The following is a 23,050-nucleotide window of genomic DNA, read 5'->3' on the forward strand; positions in this document are numbered from 1 at the left end:
GTGTTGGCACACGCCTGTAGTCCCAGCTACTTGGGAGGCTGAGATGGATTGCTTGAACACAGAAGGCAGAGGCTGCAGTGACCTGAGATGGCACCACTGCACTGCAGCCTGGGCGACAGAGCAAGACTATGTCTCAAAAAAAAAAATACAAAAATGAGCTGGATGTGGTGGCTCATGCCTGTAATCCCAGCTATTCGGGAGGCTGAGGCATGAAAATCACTTGAACCCTGAAGGTGGAGGCTGCAGTGAGCTGGGATCATGCCACTGCACTCCAGCCTGGGCAACAGAGTGAGACCCCATCTCAAAAAAAAAAAAAAGTTTTTGACTGGGCGCGGTGGCTCACGCCTGTAATCCCAGCACTTTGGGAGGCCAAGGCAGGTGGATCACCTGAGGTCGGGAGTTTGAGACCAGCCTGACCAACATGGAGAAACCCCGTCTCTACTAAAAATACAAAATTAGCCAGGTGTGGTGGCACATGCCTGTAATCCCAGCTACCCTGGGAGACTGAAGCAGGAGAATTGCTTGAACCTGGGAGGTGGAGGTTGTGGTGAGCCGAGATTGCGCCATTGTACTCCAGCCTGGGCAACAAGAGCGAAACTTCATCTCAAAGCAAATATGTATTTTTTGAACATATTTATATCTCTATATATATACTTAAAATTTTAACTATTTTGTTGGAACTTTTCCAGAAATATGTTACATGTCTATCTTTGTGTTTTCTGTTGCTTATAACAGAATACTTGAAACTGGGTAATTTATAAGGAAAAATAATTTATTTCTTATAGTTAGGGAGGCTGAGAAGTCCCAGGCAGAGGAACCACATCTGTTGAGGACCTTTGTGGATTCTCTCCAGAGTCCCAAGATGATATAGGGTATCACATGGTGAGGGAGCTGAGCATACTAGCTCAGGTCTCTCTTCCTCTTCTTGTAAAGCCACTAGTCCCACTCCCATGATAACCCATTAAATCATGAATGGATTAATCCATTCATGAGAGCAAAGCCCCATGACCCAGTCCCTCTTAAAGGCCCCCTCTTAAAGATGTCTCAGTGTTGGCACATTGGGGATTAAATTTCAGTATGAGACTTGGAGGGGACAAATATAAAAACCATAGCAATGTCTCTGCTTTAACAGAAAATTGGCCTCTGAACTTAACTTTTTCTTGATCATTCAAAGTCATCATTATTGACACTCAAAAATCATTATATTATACTATGGTGGTATCCTGAGATACAAATGAACTATGTCATGTATTTTATTCCTGAAATAATAAAGCTATTTTAATACTAATAATAGCATTAATGGGTGTTTACTATATGCTAGGCATTCATAGTGTATATATACACAGACACACTCACACTCATTTTGTCCTCAGAGTAGCCCTATAAACCCATTTTGCAAAAAGAAACTGAGGTATAGAGGAGCTTCAGTAATTTCCCCTAGGTTACACAGCTGGTGATAGATGGAGATGAAGTTTGGAACCAGGCAGCTTGGCTCTAGAGCCCTCACTTTGAACCACTATGCTATACCACCAGGGCTCCATACTGCTAGTCTTGTTTAGTTCTTAGGTCTATGTCTTATAATTCTTCTATTTTTTTCCTATTATTGTATGTGCTTCTGATTTTTCAGTTAAATTTGCCTATAAATCTGGATGAGGCCTAAAGGATGAGTCAGCTATTCCTGTAGAATAAAGTACATGGCTTTGTGATAACTTTCTTCTTCGGTTTGGTTTTTGAGGGTGTTCATTTACTATTTTTTACTTTCAAATTTGGTGTTATTGGGGTAAAAATTTATACTTAGAAAATACTTGTTTTTCACGGAGAATTCTGCAGCTTCCTCCCCTTCCCCCATCATCAATGTCTCTTTTCTCAGGAGAAACATCAGATGGAGTGAGTAAGTCAGTTCACAAGGTCTTTGCTTCCATGCTTGGAGAGAATGAAGATGATGAGGAGGAAGAGGAAGAAGAGGAGGAGGAGGAGGAAGAAACACCTGAGCAACCCACTGCTGGCGATGTATTTGTATTGGAGATGGTTCTCAATCGTGAAACCAAGAAAATGATGAAAGTAAATTGTTACTTATTTTGGTATTTATAAACAATGAAGAAAGTGACATAGTAATTGAAAAAGAAGTCTGTAAGTTAGACCTGGGAAACAATTCAAACTATATGAAAGGAAATACTATGACACAACTGTTGTTATTTGTTTATTATGTTTCCTATTAGATAATGTTTATATAGCCCAGCTGCTCTGGAGGCTGAGGTAGGAGGAGCACCTGAGCTTGGGGAAGACAGGGCTGCAGCCTAGGTGTCAGAACGAGACCCTGTCTCAAAAGAATAAATACAATACAATAAATAAAGTCAAAGCAAAGTGGCTCATTTAAACCAATCAGGCCATTTATTTTCTAAGAGATGCTAGAAAGGTGGAATCTAACAGACACACAGACACAACCTTAATTATTGCATGTGTGAAAATGGACTGCAGGTTTGCTATTCAAAGGTCCATACTGGTGAGGCACAGTGGTTCATGCCTGTAATGGCAGCATTTCAGGAGGCTGAGGCAGGAGGATTGCTTGAGCCAAGGAAGTTTGAGATCAGCCTGGGCAACATAGTGAGGCTCTGTCTCTACAAGAAACTTTTTAAAAAACTAGCCAGGTGTTGTAGTGCACTCCTGTGGTCCTAGCTGCCCTGGAGGCTGAGGTGGGAGGATGCTTGAGCCCGGGAAATCAAGGTTGCAGTGAACTGAGATCACTCCACTGCACTGCAGCCTGGGCAACAGAGTGAGACTCTGTCTTAAAAAATATGTCCATGTCCATACTATAACTTGATACTTTTCTAAACAAGTTCATTTTGAGTGGATAAATTTGAAAGAAAGGAGATCTTCAGTAGATTACATCATAATCCTGGAATATAAATCCATTTTGCAGCATCCAGCTCTATATTTGTTATTATTCTAATTAGTAATTTAGTAACTCCTGACCCTTTTTTTTCCTGCAATTGAGTTTTAGACTTTTTTTTTTTTAATGAGACAGTCTTGATCTGTCACCCAGGCTGGAATGCAGTGGTGTGATCTTGGCTCACTGTAACCTCTGCCTCCCAGGTTCAAGCGATTCTCATGCCTCAGCCTCCCAAGTAGCTGAAATTATGGGCGTGCGCCACCATGCCTGGCTTGGTGGCTAATTTTTTTGTATTTTCAGGAGAGATGGATTTCATTATGTTGGCCAGGCCGGTCTCGAACTTCTGGCCTCAAGTGATCCACCTGCTTCAGCCTCCCAAAGTGCTGGGATTACAAGAATGGCCAATTTTGACTTTATAAACTTTAATGTTAAAGAGTCAATTGGAATTGCAACTATTTAGTTCTGAGTTTCGAAAACTGAAAATGTTTAAAGGAGAATTTCAGTTTTATTATATTCTATTTTTATTAATATGGTTGGAACTGAAATCTAAGACTTCACTATATTTTAATCTAAATGTCATTTTTCTTCCATACAGGAGAAAAGACCTCGGAGTAAACTTCCCAGAGCTCTGAGAGGTCTCATGGGTGAAGCCAACATTCGTTTTGCTCGAGGAGAACGTGAAGAAGCGATATTGATGTGCATGGAAATCATAAGACAAGGTGTTTTCTGTGGGGATTTTACTAATAATAGCAGTTTAATAGTCTGACTTAAAACAAATGGGGTAGCACCTCACAGTACTATTTGGAAAATATGTTCAGAAGCTTAAGGGTGATTGTGGTAATGGTAATTGCCACTTTTCACAAGAAAATGAAAATCTCAGAGTATGATTCAATGAGATGTCATTAATATTTGTTTAATTTCACAGTTACTTTTTTTTTTTTAAATGTTTCAGTCGAAGGATTTAGACTTTTGAATTGTCAGTATGGCAAATACATTATATTAAAACCACTTGAAGAACTTTCTTTTATCCTTTTGTTTTCTAGATCATGCAGTACTAGATGACGTTATCTATTTTTTGGTAAAAGACAGTTTAAACTTGTCATCTTATCAATTAAATGATGCGTCTTGGGCATATTGAATGATACCTTCAGTGTGGTTTTTTTTTAAACTACTTACTTATATTTATTGTTTTCTTTCCTTGATGTGTTGCCAAATTATGCTCTGCAGAGTGGTTTGGATAGCTGTAATACAGTGAACTTTTATCTTTTCAATAGTTTGGCATTTCTTTTTGGTTAGACTAGGGTCCTTTTAGAAGTCTTATGATAATTTCCTGTATTATTCATTAGGGTAATTTGAGGCTATTGCTTAAGATTAAACAGACTTTTTCCTTTAGTATATTTCATTTGGTTCCTACTTTCCAGTATTATTTGTTCCCATTAATTTAGTTTATAATTGTTTCTGACAAAAATCATTGACTTTAATACCTCATAATCTTTGAGTTTTGTTTCAGAAACAGTATTTCAGAAATGTAGATTAGCCAGTCACTTTGATATCCATTTAGCTGCTGCTTAGGGATCATCTGTTCATTCATACTATACTCCTTGGTGTGGGAGCTAAATCATGAAGATTCAGCCCCACTGATGTGGCTGGTGTTTATTGGGATGAACTTGCTGATACTGAGCCATGTTTATCCTGAGCAAAGGGGGATTTTCATGAGGAAGATGTGGTAGAGATTAGGATTTTCATGAAATTATACCTTGCTTAGAGAAAGCAATGCTTTAAAAATGCTAAAAATGTATGAAAATAAAGCAGATGTAATCTAGCATTTATTTTAACTCGTCTTAAGCAGTTTGTATAATTCTGCTAGAGTGATTTGAAGAGTTTAGGTATTTAAAAAAAGACACACAGTTTGAACCATGGGATTGACATCAACTCAAGCCTCTTCTCTCAGCCAATGGAATTTATTTTTTTAATTTGTTATAGCTCCTCTGGCTTATGAGCCATTCTCTACTCTTGCCATGATATATGAGGACCAAGGTGACATGGAAAAATCATTGCAGTTTGAGTTGATTGCTGCGCATTTAAATCCCAGTGACACAGAAGAATGGGTTAGACTGGCAGAAATGTCTCTGGAACAAGACAATATTAAGCAGGCTATTTTTTGCTATACAAAAGGTAATTAAAAAAATTTTTTTTTCACTTTTATAAGATGTTACATAGTAGGTTTTTTGATCATTGTATTTGCTACTCTGGAGTGTTATTTTGGCTGAGATAAATTTGTTTCTATTGTCTGGTATTCTAGAGGTATTTGGGGTTCCTCTCTTCTCATGTTTGTCAGGGACTTTTTGAGTGTTGTGAGATAATACAACACAAAAGTTGGTAGATGAATAGTACCTTCAGTTTCCCACTAAGATCGGTGTTGGTTCTAAGCTGTTCCTTGAGGATTAACATCAGACTAGATTGACCACATTAAGAAGAAGATTACTATTGAGATTCAGATTCTATCTGGTGTTACATCAAACCTCGTCGAGTTCCTATGAAAATACAATTATTCAGAATAACTCCTTTTGTTTCATTGATGAATTAGTTTGCTTATTAAATTTTCTGAGAAGATGATGGATCACACCCAGGTACCATGCATCCCTTTTTGTGGTAAATAATTTGTATTTCTTTCTTTTTAGCTCTTAAATATGAACCTACCAATGTCCGTTATCTGTGGGAGCGATCAAGCCTTTACGAACAGATGGGTGATCATAAAATGGCCATGGATGGTTATAGGCGTATTTTAAACCTTTTGTCTCCATCTGATGGCGAACGTTTTATGCAGCTGGCTAGAGATATGGCAAAGTAAGTTTGGAGTGTAACGTATCTAGTTGCTGCTGTTAATCTTATTTTGCAAATCAAAGCATATATTTGGAATAGAATGTACTTTTCATTGAAGTTCAAGAAGTGTTTTGCCTTATGTATTTTATTGTTTTGTTTTTTGAGACAGGATCTTGCTCTGTCACCCAGGCTGGTGTTATTATAATGTCGTGTTTATAGTTCACTGCAACCGTGAACTTCTGAGCTCAAGTGATCCTGTCACCCAGCCTCCTGAGTAGCTGGGACTACAGGTGCACGCCACCATACCTGGCTAATTTTTAATTTTTTTCTGCAGAGACAAGGTCTTGCTGTGTTGTTCAGGCTGGTCTCGAACTCCTGACCTCAAGCATTTCTTCTTCTTTGGCCTCCCTAAGTGCTAGGATTACATGTACGAGCCACCATGCCCAGCCCTGTTTTTAGGTTGTACCGAATTTTCAGTACTTTTCTGTTTTCAAGTCAACTGTGTCATTGCTTAGAAAATTGTGTATATAAGGTTACATTTCAAGTGCTCAGAGGTTTAAAAATGGGACATGTCCTAAAAGGATGAGTAGGTTCTCAGGTTTCCAAACTTAGTTGAAATTGTGTATATTTGCAATAATTAAAAAAGTATTTTTTATTGCAGATTTGCCAATGAAATGTTAATGGTTTGGGATCTTCTATTATTTTATCTTGAGCCAGTATATAGTATTTTAAGACTGTAAAAATTCTCTTACAGTTGGCAGATTATTGACTGTGTTATATATTTTATTCTAAAATATGCCCTACTGCATTTACTTCTCTGGTATGCTGCACAGCAGAACAAAGGAAACATTTTTGCTGAGTAATGCCTTGTGATATGCTTTCTATTCTAGGGATATCAGACGATATTTTGTTCTAGGAGTAACCATCTCCATCAGGGTACATTGGGGTGACCCTATTAATTCTACAGCCTTTATCACAATGATGCTTAGCTGTGAAACTGTCCCTTACCCTCCCAGGGATGGGTTGCATAGGACTACTAGAAAACGTTTCTAGGAAATTTGCTGAGGCAAGGCAACCCTAAGTTGATCCCTGATGGAATACCATGAGCACTGAGGGTCTTCTCAGGTTATTTGCTGTTAGTTAAATCTGTGTAGCTGTCACAGTGGTTAGTCCAGTAGCCTTTGACTTTGTGAAATGTTAGGTGGCCTATGATAGTAAATTGGTTTTCCATGTCTATTAGATATAATACTTGTTTGGGAAAGAGTGATGATTGTCAGTTCTGCCACTGCCATTGAGGTCTTTCCTACATGGAATTCTATCACTGTAACTTCTGTTTAGGCTTTCCCTTTGGTCCCTACTTTCCCTCCAGAAATATTGAATATATCTTTGGCACTAGGTACTGTACAGGAAACCAGGGAATCTACTGTTGAGCAAGTTTTAAAAATCCCATTCTTGTATAGCTTACATTTCAGTGAGAGAGATAGGCAATAAATAAACAGCTAAATATGTAGTACATCAGATGTTGATAAGTGATATGAAGAAAAATAAAGCAGGCAAAAGGGATAGGAATTTGATGTGTAGGGTGGGGGTGTGTTATTTTTAGATAGAGTGATTAGAGAAGGACTTAATTCTCTGTTTTATGGTCCTACTGACTAAAGGTGCATTGAAGTAGGTACGAGAACAGATATTCAGGGAAGAGTATGACAGGTAAAAGAAATAGCAAGTACAAAGTATGGTTAGGGAAGCTGAAGAATTAAGGGGAGCAGTGCAGAGAGGTATCAGAAGAATAGATCTTTAGCCCTTTTGGGCTATTGTAAGGGCTTTGGCTTTTATTCTGAATGAGTTTGGAAGTCACTGGAGGGTTCTGAGTAGAAAAGTGACATAGTCTGACTTAAATTTTAAGTGCATCAATTCTGGCTGCTCTTTTGAGAACAGATTGAATAGTGGAAGGGCAGAAGCATGGAGACCAGTTAGGAAATTATTATAGTGATACATAGAAGGGAAAATGGTAACGTGGACCAGGATGTAAGCAGCAGGAACTGGTACGAAGTAATCAGATTATGTATGTATTTTGAAGGCTGAGCTCTCAAGATTTTCTGATGTATTGAGTATGAGGGGTGGGTTGGGGAGGTGGACAGGGTGTAGAGGACTGAACCCTAAGGCACTTCAGTGTTTACAAGTCAGGAAGAAGAAACAGCTGGGAGACTAAAAGGAAATGGCCAGTGAAGTAGGAGGAAACTGAGAACAGCATGATGTTCTAGAATTTAATTGAAGAAAGCACTTCAAGGAGGAGGAATGATCATCTGTGTGAGATACTGCAAATAGATCACATAAAATGAGCATTGAGAATTGACAGATTTAGCAACAAGGAGATTAGAAATATTGGCAGAGTAGGGAGAGGCAAAACTGATTGGATTAGGTTAAAAAGAGAATGGTAGGTAGATGTGCTGGAAATATGTGGGATGTTCTGATTTAATTCTCTTTCCTTGGTAAACATACCAAGAAAGGCCATCAACTGAGAGTAGGACTGGGAGACTGCTGGCGGTTTGAAGAGAGAGAGAAGATGTCAGTAGTTGTCTAGGACATTACTGCCCCACAGACTGGCAGTATTTGCATCACCTGGAAGCTTGTCAGAAATGCAGGATCTCAGGCCTGCCCCAGCTCTACTGGATCTGAGTATGCATTTTTACAAGATAGCCAGTTGATCCATATGCACATTCAAGTTTGAGAAGTACTGAATAGGTACTAGTAATACTGCTCATCAATACCATGGACCTGCTTGAGGCTATTGGTCATCAATTTAGAGTGAGACCAGTCGACATGGTCAGCTGGCAGGTGGTGGTGAAGAGTAGATATAGGTGTATTTTAACCAGGCTTGGGGTTTTATTGAGTGATTTTGATCAAGGGAGAGCAGGGCAAGAGGACTGAGGATGTATGCAAAGGAATAATTATAATGTTGGGCCTTGGAGAAGGAAGAAAGTGAGCCCAGGCAGGGTGTAGACGATGGTGAAAAAGTGGTAGGACCTATGCTTTGTAGATCTGTCGAGGTAGAAGAGTTGGTATTGGATTACAAGAGGGAATGAGCTGGAATGATAGGAGGTAGCTTTTGGAGAGTGAGATGCTTGAAATTATAACACTTACTGACACTGCACATTTTTTCTGGATCAGTTTTGATTATGATTTTAAGGAAATACACATTCCTCTCAAATTCTAAGAAAATGAAAATCACTGTTCATTGTTAGATAGCCTAAGCAAGGAAGTGAGTTTTATAATTGGAATTAAGTAAATATTCATCCATTTTGCCACCTTTTTTTTAGGAGTTACTATGAAGCCAATGATGTTACTTCTGCTATTAACATAATTGATGAAGCTTTCTCAAAACACCAGGGCCTAGTCTCCATGGAAGATGTTAACATAGCAGCTGAACTATATATTTCTAACAAACAGTATGACAAAGCTTTGGAGGTAGGAATGCTTATGTGTTTCTCTGTTAGGTTTTGAATGTGTTTCTGTGTTCTAGAAATTCTTAAAAATTGGCAGTTCTTCGTTTTAGTTATATATTAAATTATGTATATATTTAAACTCCATATGGAAACAAGTGATTTTCTAGATTTTATAGCAATTCAGTATGAAATATGAAGTATAGTTACATAATAAAAAATATTGCCATTATCACAGGTGCTAAGTATGTCTGTACTTCAGGGTAGTAGGATTAAACAGTCAGATGAATTGCTGTGATTTGGTTCTTAAGCTGGTTGGGGGAAAGTAGGTTGGTTTGATATAGAGAAGTTATATACATTGGGTTTGCATTAGTTAATAGGATATTAAAATGTTAATGTGTCACAGGGTTTCTCATTTTTAAAAGACTTACAGTTTCTTTTTATAGCCCATCTTTATATTAGGGATTATCTGAAATAACTGTACAAATCTTCGCATTATGAAAAGGTTTTTCATACATAACTATTTTATTTCCTTTCTTCTGTCCCATTCTTTTAGGTAATTACAGATTTTTCTGGAATTGTGCTGGAAAAAAAAACTTCAGAAGAAGGCACCTCAGAAGAGAATAAAGGTTGTAGTTTCCTCTGCTTAGGAAAGTGTATATAATCCTCTCTTGGTCATAAGGTGGCGTTTTATGGTGAAAATTTATTTCATACTGTGGTGAGTTGATAATGTTCTCATAATAAGTTTTCCCAAGAAGAATTTTTTTCTGAGAGATTTCATATCTTGTGAGTATTGACTTACAAGTCATCTTTAAAAAAATTTGTTTTGAGTCCCTTTTATTTCTTAGTATGTCCATTTGAACATGGCATTTTTCATTGACAGGCTTTTTCATTCACTTTTATAGGAAAAAAACGAATTACTAAAGTTTATCAAAAACCTTTAGCACTGAAGCAATTTGATTTTCAAATAGGACCTAAAATGCTCTTATTTAAAACATTCTACTTTAAGCTTAAGCATTCACATAATAAGTAGAAGCTAATACGATTACCCTACATTGTTTGAAAACTCAAATGTGTAATTAATGATTGGGTTAGAAAGTTATACCTAAGTGTGGCTTGCAGAGTCTCTTTGTACCATACTCATTAACTTATTCTGTAAAAATACTAACATTGAAGACCCTATATCAAGTTGTAGCAAAATTGATCTCTATGAGCAGAATATATAACCCGGCTCTTGTAAGAGAATTGCTGTATAGTACCTTCAACCCCTACCCTGTGAGGATTTTGATGGAATCTGCGGAAGGGGCAAGTGAGCTGGTACTGAGTCCTGCCTGGTTCAAAACAGCTCCCTCCCTGGCCTGTCATCATGCCTAAAAAATCCGTCATTATGTAATCCTTTGCGCTAAGGCATAATTATTCAAAAACAAAAACTGTTATTTAAAATATGATCCATCCTAATGGTGAGTAGTAATTCACTTACACAAGCCAGTCTGTGCTAATTCATAGAGAGTAAGGCCCAAGGTAAGATGTGGGACAGATAAATGTTAAAGTGGACAGTTGTTGGGGAGGGAAACCCAGTTCAATAAGTTTCTTGTAAGGGACTGCTGGGTGTGTGGAGAATACGCAGATGAGTATGACTTTTCCTGTTCTCAAGGAAATGGAGGGGGGAAGAGGCGTTCAGATGAAGTGCATACAGTTTAAGAGTTGTGTGATAATTTCTGTAGCAAAGTTGATGTTATGGAAAAATAGAGGGCAGTGTACAAGGATCAGAAGATGTTTATAGAGGCCCAGTTTAAGCAGATACCCATGGGGAGTGTGATCCAGACTGAGTCACAGGGTGTAGGAGCTCTGCTTGGAAGAGCAGGACCAGATCGCAGTCTGTGGCTGGGGCTGTTGATCATCAGGGTGGTGTGAATGAGTAGAATAAGGAGTAGAAATTGCAGATGGAACATGGATTAGGGCACGCGAAGGAGGCTTTGCCAGTTTCGATACTTTATTAGGACCTGGCCTTGGTACAAGCCAAGGCCCAAGTTACTATTTTACTGCCATAATTTCTGTTTAAGATTTTTCTTAATTGTGTTGAAAATCTGTGCTTTGTTTTGAAAAATATTAGAGAAATATCAAGTTCTGTGCAAGTTTTAACTGTAGCTATAATCATTTTGTTGTTTAATATATTTTACTTTCCTCCCTCCCTTCCTGGTACATATTAACATAAATCAACAACAGGTTAGAGTTTAAGTAGTGGCTTCTTTGTTTTTTAGTATGTAAAATAATGGTGCATCTGAAATCTGGCAGGTGAGAGTTGATGAAATACCTTTAAAGAAAAAGATATGTCCAGAAGACTAGGAAATTAAAACACATCCCCCAAAGTGAGCAAAGGTAGTTTTTTAGTATGCAGTTTTAAAAAGGAGACCATTTATTGGTAGATTATGCATTGTCTGTCGATGGTCACATTTTTAAATTCTTCTAAATGTGAAAGACCTAATGGGAGTTCTGGAAAACAAAATATCAGTGACACAAAGACAAGCTTTTTAAAAGATAGTGTTGTGAAATGTTAGTTAATAATCTATAAGCTGTAGGGGCTATAAATATATATGCTACTTTCCTTAGCATTGTCAGATTGCCATTAAAGTGTCTAAATACTTACTCTCAATCTCCATACTTACCTGATTGAACTGTTAACAGTTTGTGTACCTGCACAGGTCCAAGACTATAGTTTGAGTAGCACTGCCCTGTAGCATTATTAAGTGACCTTCTTACCTTTTTAAATATAGTTGGTCTGAATTCTACATTGTCTCATATTGAGATTGTGACACCTGTTTTTTTTGTTTGCACCTGCCTGCTATACCTTTGTCCTTTCATTTTCAGCTTTCTTGAATCACTTGATTTTAGGCATACATCTTGTATTCAACATAAGGTTGAGTTTTACTTGCTGATTTGATAGGAAAGCAGGGTTTAGACTTACCCATCTATACACACTATATCTTTAAGGCCTATGCTGAGATTTAAAGTATTTCATATACTATACTTTTCTTGCTGAAAGTTAAAACACGTAAATATATTTTATTGAACAGTATCTTAGTCTGTTTGGACTTCTATAACAAAAGACCTTAGACTGGGTAATGTATAAACAACAGAAATTTATTGCTCACAGTCCTGGAGATTGGGAAGCCCAAGGCACCAGCAGATTTGGTATCTGGTGAGGGCCCTTTTCTCATAGATGGTACCTTCTTGCTGTGTCCTCATGTGGCAAACGAGACAAACAAGCTTCTTCAGACCTCTTTTACAAGGGCACTAATCCCACCCACATAGTCACCTCCCAAAAACCCACCTCTTAATAACTTCACCTTGGGGGTTAGGTTTCAACACAGGTATTTTGGTGGGACACCAACATTTCAGACTGTTAGCAAACAGCATTCCTAGAAAGAAAAAGTGATACAGTTGGAATATAGAACCCATACATGATAAAGATAGAATCCCATTTTAGTAAAGTCAAAGGCTCATTAAAATGACTGCATTGTGTTTAGTCCTTAGACAGGTGACCTTAGGTATTGTCTACAGAAGAAATATGTTGTGGATACAGCCTTGAGTCAGACATGGTTCTTGTCCTCATGGAGCTCAGGGCTTAGTGTGAGTAAATTTACATGGTAGGTAAATTCTGCTCTCTCGTTGAGCAGACTAAATATCTCAACTGGATTGCTGATACCAGTTATTGTCCTAGAACTCAGTGATAAAAACAGTCTTTTAATTAAACTTGTCCAAATCCTCCTATAACTTGGTAATTTTAGGCAATCTATATTGCCTCCCCTCAGTGTTCATGAGAGATTGGCTCCAGGACACCCCTCATACCAAAATCCTTGGATCCTCAAATTCCTTACATAAAATAGTGTATTATTTGCATATAACCTATGTATCTTCTTCTGTATACTTTAAATCATCTCTTGAAGTAATTTTTTATTTCACCACTTACGCGACATCTGTAATGTCCTCTATACTTCAGGTTTTTCTGAAACAAAAACATGTAAACTTATTTGGAATTTATTAGACTTTGCAAAATACTTTAAATGTGGATAAAAATTCCTTTAATTTCCCAGGGCTTTAAAAATTATTTTGCTGTAATGAGGTTTTAGAAAATAACACAGTATTATTTTATCCTTTTCTTAGCCTGTTTCTAGTGAACACTAAAAAGAGACTTTTCAATTCAAGAAAAAAAAAAGAGAGGGTTCATATATCCTCATTATTTTTGTCATTTTAGTTCTCCGTAGTTTAGTAGAAGGTGTGAAAGTAAGTTTCGCATAAATACATAAGGTGTGAGAAATAGAATAGGAAGCATACTTGCTACCAAAGGACAGACTCAGAGAGATATAAGAACTTATTAGTAGAGTTGACCACACTAAGAATTGACTGTAGAATCTTTTGATTTGATTGAAATAAATGAGGCCTTACATAGAAGATACACATCTTAAGCTTGCATATAGGAACTGCTTCTTGTCTGTGTATTCTCCAGCTCCTGAGAATGTCACCTGCACTATACCTGATGGCGTGCCAATAGATATCACAGTGAAGTTGATGGTCTGCCTTGTACATCTCAACATTCTTGAACCACTTAACGTATGTAACAAGATCTGCACTTGAGATACTTCAGATCAAATGCACCATCTGTTTTCTTTAGATGTCAAGAAATTATAACTTGACCCTAGAGTTTCACATTTCTTAATAACCAGGGAGGTAACAGTAAGCATCAAATAATTTTGTATGAATACATTATGAAAACTAAAATTGTTTTGCAATTGGGCTTACAGTAATTTTTCTTTTAAAATAACAATCTAAAGATCATAATTTGAGATTGTCTTTAGACAATTTGAGATTGTCATTAGACAGACAATTGGTAATAATTCTGACAGCTATTCTTTTTTGCTGACTTTGGACCAAGTATATTATTGAAAAAAAAAAAATACTTAGCATCTACTTTGTAAACCTTAGGATAAGGTATTGAGTAAAATATACAAATCCATACCCTCATGGGTTGGGATGCTTTTTTGTTTTAATGGGATTCGATAATAAAACAAATAAATAACATACACAGGACACTGGCTGGTGATAAGTGTTCTGGAAAAAAAGGAGGAAAATAAGGAATATTGGGGGCAGGGAAAAGTTGCAGTTTTCAGTAGGGGATGAGGTGACATTTGGCTGGGCACCATGGTGCACACTTAAAATCCAAGCACTGGGAGGCTGAGGCGGGTGGATCTTTTGAGCTCAGGAGTTCAAGACCAGCCTGGGCAACATGGTGAAACCCTATGTCTACAAAAAATACAAAAAATTTAGCTGGGTGTGGTGGCACACACCTGTAGTGCCAGCTATTTGGGAGGTGAGGTGGGAGGATTGCTTGAGCCCAGGAGGTAGAGACTGCAGACCCTGTCAGAAAAAAAAAAAAAAAGGTGACATATGAATAATGACCTGAAGGAAGTGAGGAGGTAAACCATGGGGATATCTAAGGAAACAGCTTTCCAAAAACATCAGCAGACACAGAAGCCCTGAGGCACAGGATGTTGTGCTGGTTAGAGGAAGAGCAAAACAGATTAGCTGTGTCTTAGTTCCTGCAATGCCTGTCTTTAAACAGATCCACAAAATGTGTTCAATGGGTATGAGTTATTTAAAATAAAGATGCAGAAGTGAACAGAAAATTGATCATATAAAGCTGGTTTTATTAAGCCTTGCTCCTTTTCAGCTTGCCTCATATAACTGATATGTAGTTTAAAAAGAGAGCTATAGACTTTGGGAGGCCGAGGCGGATAGATCACTTAAGGCCAGGAGTTTGAGACTAGCCTGGCCAACATGGTGAAACCTTGTCTCTACTAAACATAGAAAAATCAGCTGGGCCTGGTGGTATGCACCTGTGATCCCAGCTACTCAGGAAGCTAAGGCACGAGAATCACTTGAAGCCAGCAAGCAGAGGTTGTAGTGAGCCGAGATTGTGCCCCTGCACTCCAGCGTAGGTGACAGGGAGAGACTTTGTCTCAAAAAAAAAAAAAAAAAAAAGAAAAAACCTATAGATAGATGTGCACATTTGTAATCAATGTTTAACATCAGGCTTTTATTTGTGGTCTAGCCTCTCTTGACAACACTAGTAGAACAGAATCCTGAAGATATGGGAGACCTATACCTAGACGTTGCTGAAGCTTTTCTGGATGTTGGTGAATATAATTCTGCACTTCCCCTCCTCAGTGCTCTTGTTTGCTCTGAAAGATACAACCTTGCAGTAGTTTGGCTTCGTCATGCAGGTAACACTTTCTTGTGGGAGGAATAAGTTTTAATCATATAAGCAGCCAAGAACTTACTTTCCCAAGATGGTAATAATTATTATAGTGCAAGTATTTCTGGTTTCAGGGGAGTTTTTTGAAAGTCAGTGTTTTAAATTGTCTTGCTAGGCTACTAAGTGATTTCCCCATCACTAATGCTTTGGAGGAACGATTCACTTAATGATGCCAGAGTGAAGTAGAAGGACTCATTTCCCTTAAATGCCTGTCTTGAACCTGTCTTAACCATAGGCTCTGGTTTCTAGTAAAGGATTGTCAGACTTGGGGCAAAATCTAATTTTGAAGAGTTTTTATAGATTTAATATGTTATTTTGGGAAAAATTAATATATTTTTCAATGCTCTTTGAGCCACACATGCTTAAAATTAGGTTTTATCAGCCATTTATTACACTGTGCCTAAGTCCATAGTAATCTGAAGTGAATCATTTAGACTGGAAAAAATAGCTTAAGAAACATGACTAAATCTTTTGAAGAAATACATGAAAGCAAAAAGTATTCTAATAGGATTTCTTACTGAGTTAACATAAAAGACGCATTAAAAATCGAATAGTCTTGGTTTCAAATACTGTGTGATGGCAGAAAACTCTAATGGCTCTTACATGAAAGCAAAAAGTATTCTAATAGGATTTCTTATTGAGTCAACATAAAAGACGCTTTAAAAATCGAATAGTTTTGGTTTCAAATACTGTGTGATGGCAGAAAACTCTAATGGCTCTTAAGTATTATATGATGACAGAAAGTTGTCTATAACTAGAGAAGCATTGATTGGCATTTTGGGTCAGTAGTGCACTCACATCATAGATATGAACTAGGAAAGAGCGCACTTAATGATTAAGATAACACTTTTCCGTTTAGATGAATGAATATGAATACAAATGTAATACCATTGTGAAAAGTTGCATAAATTATTTGTGAAATTTGAATTTTAAAGACATGAGCAGGATATATGAGTTTTTATTGCCTTTCTAATTAGGGCTGTGATATTGAAACTGCTCCTGTGTTACTAATAGTATATACTTTAAACATCCTATTTAGTCATGATTCTGATAAATGCTGTTTCCATTTTGAGCCCATGTGGCTTGAGATGAATGAAAGGTAAAACTCAGAGTCATCTAAAAATCATAAAGAAATTTGGGATCAGTATATAAGAAAGATAATTAGAGGAATTCAGTGCTTGCAACATAACAAAATAAAATGTTTTTAAAGTGAAAAATGAGAAAATGTAAGAAATGTCACTGTGATGATCCATCCATATTAGTATTCTTCCTTTATCAAAATTTAACCTAAAGATGATGGTCATCATCTAATTATAGTGAAATTATTATTTTAAAGTAAAATGGGCTAATAAAACATACCTGTGGGTTACACTGGTCTGCCAATTGTGCGCTCTGATTTATATATGTGAAGATGTTTACTGTAGTATTATTAATTAAAGTTTAGAAACAACCTAAATGGCAAATAATATAATTAAATAATCAATTTGATTATCATGTAACCATTCAAGATGCCAATGAAGACAGTGTTTAAAATGTAATTCTCAATGAATAAAGCAGAACCCTAAATTATATGTATACACTGATTACTCCTTAGCAATTTAAATTTATGAGAGATCGACTGATTAATAGAGATTAGGGATAGTTTTAAAGTACTAGAAATACGTATTCATCTCTTGTTATAATTTTTTACATTACTGTATTTCTTTTAAAATGGAAAGTAATTTTGTCCAGTTTACAAATCTGTAGTTCATATTTATGCTTTATTTTAACATTGTCTTAGAATGTTTAAAGGCCTTAGGCTATATGGAGCGAGCTGCCGAAAGCTATGGCAAGGTGGTTGATCTGGCCCCACTCCATTTGGATGCAAGGATTTCACTTTCTACCCTTCAGCAGCAGCTGGGCCGGCCTGAGAAAGCCCTGGAAGCTCTGGAACCAATGTACGATCCAGATACTTTAGCACAGGATGCAAATGCTGCACAGCAGGTGGGCCATGTCACATAGAGGGAAGTTTTTCTTGGTACATTATATTTTAGAACTTTCTCCTCAGTTAAGGATGTCTTTACAGCTTATATCCAAAATTTTATTTTAGTGTATTAAAATGTTTTTGAAAAATGATTTTAAGTATTAGGTTTCAGCCACTTATTACAAATGATAGTTTTTAAAATATTGGCTCTTAATTATTGTGAAAGACCGTAAAGCAAATGTTATTAAAGTTTGGTTTTTAAAAATGTTTCTATGCAAATAAAACAATTTATAGAAAAGGAATCTTGTTAGGCTCATCATCATGTGCTTATTTGTTTAGGAACTGAAGTTATTGCTTCATCGTTCTACTCTATTGTTTTCACAAGGCAAAATGTATGGTTATGTGGATACCTTACTTACTATGTTAGCCATGCTTTTAAAGGTGGGTAATGATCTTTCTTCATGTTAGCCTTGTTGACTTTTAAAATGTTTAATATTTCATTTAAACATAGCTTATACTACTTGGTAATTGTTTTACTTCATTAAACTCAAACTTTTTAAAGTGAAAGATAAAAAAAAGCTAGAGATTATTAGTATATGACTGAAAGTTCTTGACAGTAGCTTAAGTGAAAATCTTCCCTAGTACATATTTAGAAAAGTGAGCACCATAGTACTATCAGATATTGGCCCTGTAGACAGAACTATGTGCCAAAATTACTCACTTTGCAAAAGTATTTTCCAGATCTAATATTCTTTCTGAGTCTGGCTTATTTGCAGGGAGGTAGCTCTATGGGTGTGTCTCTGGGGATGTGTGTGTATACATGTTATAATGTTAATGTGAATTGCCTTTTTTCTTTCTGAGGTGAGGAATGTGACCAAAATTCCTTTGGTAAGAAAAAAATAAGTCAGTTCATTCTAATTTTAGCTTTTTAATGTAGTAATTTGGTTTTTTTTTCTTACTGAGGGAGCTTTCAGTCTTGTGGCACCTGTGACCCATAGGTTTTCTTTAAAAAATTATTGTTTAGAGCTGGGTATGGTGGCATGTGCCTGTGGTCCCAGCTACTCGGGAGGCTGAGGTGAGAGGATCACTTGAGCTTAGGAGTTCAAATCCAGCCTGAGCCAACATAACAAGACTTTGTCTCTAAACAAAAAAGTTATTGTTTAAAAAATCTGAAATGTTCATCTTTAATTCAGGTAGCAATGAATCGAGCCCAAGTTTGTTTGATATCCAGTTCCAAGTCTGGAGAGCGGCATCTCTATCTTATTAAAGTATCGAGAGACAAAATATCAGACAGCAATGACCAAGAGTCAGCAAATTGTGATGCAAAAGGTAATAACTTCATTTGCATTATGTTATATAAAATTTGGCTGAATTGAAAAAGACTCATGAAGTAATTAATTGAAAATACCCTTTTCAAATAAAATGAGATTTTCTAATCTAAATCTCTCAAGTGTAATAAACTCATTCATTGTTAAAAAGGAAAGGCTAAATGTAAATACTTTAAAAAAATTCAAAGGAAAGCATCTGCTTGGATCTTCCTGTGAAAGAAGTAAAACAAAACTTTGACTTTTTAAAAAGAAAATATAGTTTAAGAAATTTGTGTAGATTAGATGACAGTATAGATTATTTGTCCAGAGACCTCACTTATATATATTCCATTCTCTATGAAATAATTTTTAACAAATGTAGCAATAGTCATAGAAACTCTGAAAATAAGTTGCTGTGAGACCTAGTCTCAAGTAATATAACTTTAAAAGACGACAGCTTCTACCTCTGCAGCTTGTGTTTTCAACCATGTTTCCTTATGTTGTATTTTTCTCTCTGTGTCATCTGCCTGTTTTCTTCCAGTGATTCCTCACTGGAGGTCCACGGTTAGTTTTTCTTAGGCTCATAAGGTTTTGTTTTGTTTTGTAAATTTTATCATGGTGAGGATCACATTACACTGGTGTACCAGGATAGACATTTCATCATCTTGCTGTGTTCTCTTCAGTTATTATAATTAAGGAATGTGTAATATTCCATTGGATAGTGGTTCCATAATTTATTTAGTCATTTTCTTATTTTTTGACATATGATCACTTTTGACAATTTTCTTTTATAAGCAGTAATGTAGTGAGCATTTTCATAGATACAGATTTGTCCATATTTTGATTGTTTAGGATAGATTCTCAGAAGGAAAATTATTGGATCAAAGACAGTAAAATTTTTTATGGCTTTTGATATTTCTTAAGGGCTATAAAAGGTAGGCTTTTTACAGAGAAAGGAGGTTGTTAAAGAGACATTTTAAGGCAGAGAAAATTGAGATCAGAAAAAGGTAACAACTTGAATCTCAAAGTATGAATTTGAAGTCTTTTGCTGAGCAAACATTTGAATGCCCATATGTATGTAATCCTCTATCACTGGGGTCCCCAACCCTGGTACCGTGGTCTGCTAGGAACTGGGTCGCGCAGCAGGTTAGCAGTGGGTGGGCAAGCGAACATTCCCACCTGAGCTTCCCTTCCTGTCAGATCAGCAGCAGCGTTAGATTCTCATAGGAGCACAAACCCTATTGTAAACTGCCTATGCGAGGGATCTAGGTTGCATGCTCCTTATGAGAATTGAATGCGTGATGATGTGTCACTGTCTCCCACTACCCCCAGATGGGACTGTCTAGTTGCAGGGAAACAAGCTCAGGGCTCCCACTGATTCTACATTATGGTGAGTTGTACAATTATTTCATTATATATTACAACATAATAATGGAAATAAAGTGTACAATAAATGTAATGTGCTTGAATTATCCTGAAACCATCCTTCTCATCCCCGGTCCATGGAAAAATTGCCTTGCATGAAACTGGTCCTTGGTGCCAAAAAGGTTGGGACCACTTCTCTATGGGACTGCAGTCATAGAAAGTACGCTTGTTCTACCCTGGAGGAGATACATCCTAGCTAACATGGAAATGCAGATGGAACTAGCTGGAACTTGTAGAGAACAAGTCCGAATCAGATGCCTGGGAATGCAGGTGGTTCAACTGGCAGAGTAGAAAGAGGTAGTATTGAAGGAGTGTAAGCAACCACCCCTTCTCATCTTTGTCCGGAGAGCACTGGCAACAATTTAGGCTCATGGTTATTAAGCTTATCTTAAAATTGATTATGTGAATTTTTCTAATACTGCTATTTCTGGAAATAGTGTCCTAACTGGTTTTCATTGGTCTCATTTTAGCAATATTTGCTGTGCTCACAAGCGTCTTGACAAAGGATGACTGGTGGAATCTTCTGTTGAAGGCCATATACTCCTTATGTGACCTATCCCGATTTCAAGAGGCTGAGTTGCTTGTAGATTCCTCATTGGAATATTACTCATTTTATGATGACAGGCAAAAACGCAAAGAACTAGAATACTTTGGTCTGTCTGCTGCAATTCTGGACAAAAATTTCAGAAAGGCATACAACTATATCAGGTGACTTCTCAGTTATTTATTTTAATTAGATTCTTTAATAGAGTAAGTAAATGTACTTTGATTTAGAAGCTACTTTACTTTTGGCTGTCCTATTAAACAATAAACCGGTTAATTCAGTTCATTGGTGATTCTCAGTGGCAGTATATGAGAAGATGCACTCTAGGACCAGACTTTCTGGGTTCAAATCCCAGCCCTGACGCCTACTGGCTGCGTGACCTTAGGCTAGTTAGGTAATCTCTAGTGCCACAGTCTTCCCACTTATAAAAGGATATCATACTACTACCATCTCATAGGGTTATGATGAAGGTTAAAGGAGTTGTTATGCCTTCTAACAATGCTTGGCAAATATTATTATTATTATTATTTTTTGAGATGGAGTTCGCTCCTGTTGCCCAGGCTGGAGTGCAGTGGCATGGTCTTGGCTCACTGCAACCTCTGCCTTCTGGGTTCAAGCGATTCTCCTGCCTCAGCCTCCCAAGTAGCTGGGATTATAGGCGTGTGCCACCAGGCCCAGCTAATTTTGTATTTTTAGTAGAGACGGCATTTCTCCATGTTGGTCAGGCTGGTCTCGAACTCCTGACCTCAGGTGATCCGCCCGCCTCGGCCTCCCAAAGTGCTGGGATTACAGATGTGAGCCACCGTGCCTGGCCAATGCCTGACAAATATGAGTTATTATTCAGTACTGTAGCTATAGTGGGCAAGGAGAGAAAAAGTGAAACCTAAACCACTTGCTTCTGTTTTAGTTTAAAAGTTTTGTTGAAAGTAGAAGTAAGATGTAGAAACACTAACTTAAGCAGCATTTTCTGGGAAAAATCTTTTATTGCGTAGGAGAGTTTTGCTTTAAATAGATTGAAACTGTCTGCTTTTCCTTGTTGGAGGATGGTACATTTCAGTGCTGGTAGAACAGCACTGAAGGGTTTCATTTTTAGAAATCAGGAAGATTTTTACATTATTTTCTCCCTTAACCCTCTTCCTGCAATTTTAGGATAATGGTAATGGAAAATGTCAATAAACCCCAGCTCTGGAACATTTTCAATCAAGTTACCATGCACTCCCAAGATGTACGACATCATCGCTTCTGTCTCCGTTTGATGCTGAAAAACCCAGAAAATCATGCCCTGTGTGTCTTAAATGGACACAATGCATTTGTATCTGGTAGTTTTAAGCATGCGCTTGGTAAGTGTCCTGGCACGTGACTTTGTAGTGCATAAACAGTGTGGTGAAGAGCCTAGCCTCTGGAGTGGAACTGTCTGGGTTAATTAGCAGCCCCACTGCGACAAATTATTCTACCTCCTCCTGTCTCAGTTTCTTTATCTTTAAAATGGAGATAATAATTGGACCTACTTTGTAGATTATTGTGAAAATTAAATGATTTTGTCAATATAAAGAACTTAAAACAGTGCCTAGCACATATAGTAAGTGGATATAGTAGCAAAAATAATAATAATTACTAATATTAATATTTGTTATTCTTATTAAGCTTTGGTTGTAAAAGGCTGATATAGGTCTTGTAACATTCATTTTAAAGGTCAATTCTCCCTGCTTAGGCCTATTTTTAAAATGATTTTCGTTAATTATGGATGCTTTTGCCACCTGATTTTAATTTGCTATATGCAAAACGTATTCAAGATTTGCTGAAAGTTCATTCCTTTAGGAGATAAGTCTATATTAAGGTTTATTTATGTGGTGCTTACTAATTCTAATTAAACTCAAGGAAACTTCATTAATCATTTATAATAAGGAATTTCTGTAATAAGGAATCAGAAGTAAACAAGTATTACTTGCAGAGTCTCCTTTAAAAAAAAGAAGCAAACAAATGGAAAAATAACTAAATGTTTAAACTTAAAATTAGGCATGCATGTCCGACTGCCTAAAAGCTGGTGTTGCCAGATTTACTTCTTATGAGTAAACTATGGTTTTTGGCTATTTAATACTTTCATGATTCCTTGTGTATGGCTAGTATTTTTATCATTGTTCGTCCAGTAACCTCAAACATCAGATGTTGAAACATTCCTCTTTTGTGTGCGCTTTGTGGAATTGTTTTATATTAAGAAAATATAAATATTTTATTTTCCTATATTAGAAACTTTTACAAAAGGTTAAAATCACAGACAAATGGCAGTGTACCATCTTTGCTGCCTGTGGTGCCGTTCCTTCCAGAATAGAAGCCAGAAGGAATAG

General features: G+C 36.9%; 1 protein-coding gene across 1 annotated transcript in view; it reads left to right on the forward strand.

Moving 5' to 3' along the window:
• GTF3C3 (general transcription factor IIIC subunit 3) overlaps positions 1 to 23,050 on the forward strand; it is a 34,381-nt gene that overhangs the window by 4,889 nt on the left and 6,442 nt on the right. The window contains exons 3-15 of the mRNA XM_010381613.2: positions 1,871 to 2,061; positions 3,486 to 3,609; positions 4,874 to 5,065; positions 5,572 to 5,737; positions 9,031 to 9,178; positions 9,710 to 9,782; positions 13,661 to 13,764; positions 15,263 to 15,434; positions 17,247 to 17,449; positions 17,769 to 17,870; positions 18,623 to 18,758; positions 20,632 to 20,869; positions 21,855 to 22,045. Of these exons, the coding sequence (XP_010379915.1) occupies positions 1,871 to 2,061; positions 3,486 to 3,609; positions 4,874 to 5,065; positions 5,572 to 5,737; positions 9,031 to 9,178; positions 9,710 to 9,782; positions 13,661 to 13,764; positions 15,263 to 15,434; positions 17,247 to 17,449; positions 17,769 to 17,870; positions 18,623 to 18,758; positions 20,632 to 20,869; positions 21,855 to 22,045 (2,040 nt within the window). The remainder of the gene's footprint in view (positions 1 to 1,870; positions 2,062 to 3,485; positions 3,610 to 4,873; positions 5,066 to 5,571; positions 5,738 to 9,030; positions 9,179 to 9,709; positions 9,783 to 13,660; positions 13,765 to 15,262; positions 15,435 to 17,246; positions 17,450 to 17,768; positions 17,871 to 18,622; positions 18,759 to 20,631; positions 20,870 to 21,854; positions 22,046 to 23,050) is intronic.

The sequence above is a fragment of the Rhinopithecus roxellana genome, chromosome 14 (genome assembly GCF_007565055.1).
Source record: "Rhinopithecus roxellana isolate Shanxi Qingling chromosome 14, ASM756505v1, whole genome shotgun sequence".
Classification (NCBI taxonomy): Eukaryota; Metazoa; Chordata; class Mammalia; order Primates; family Cercopithecidae; genus Rhinopithecus; species Rhinopithecus roxellana.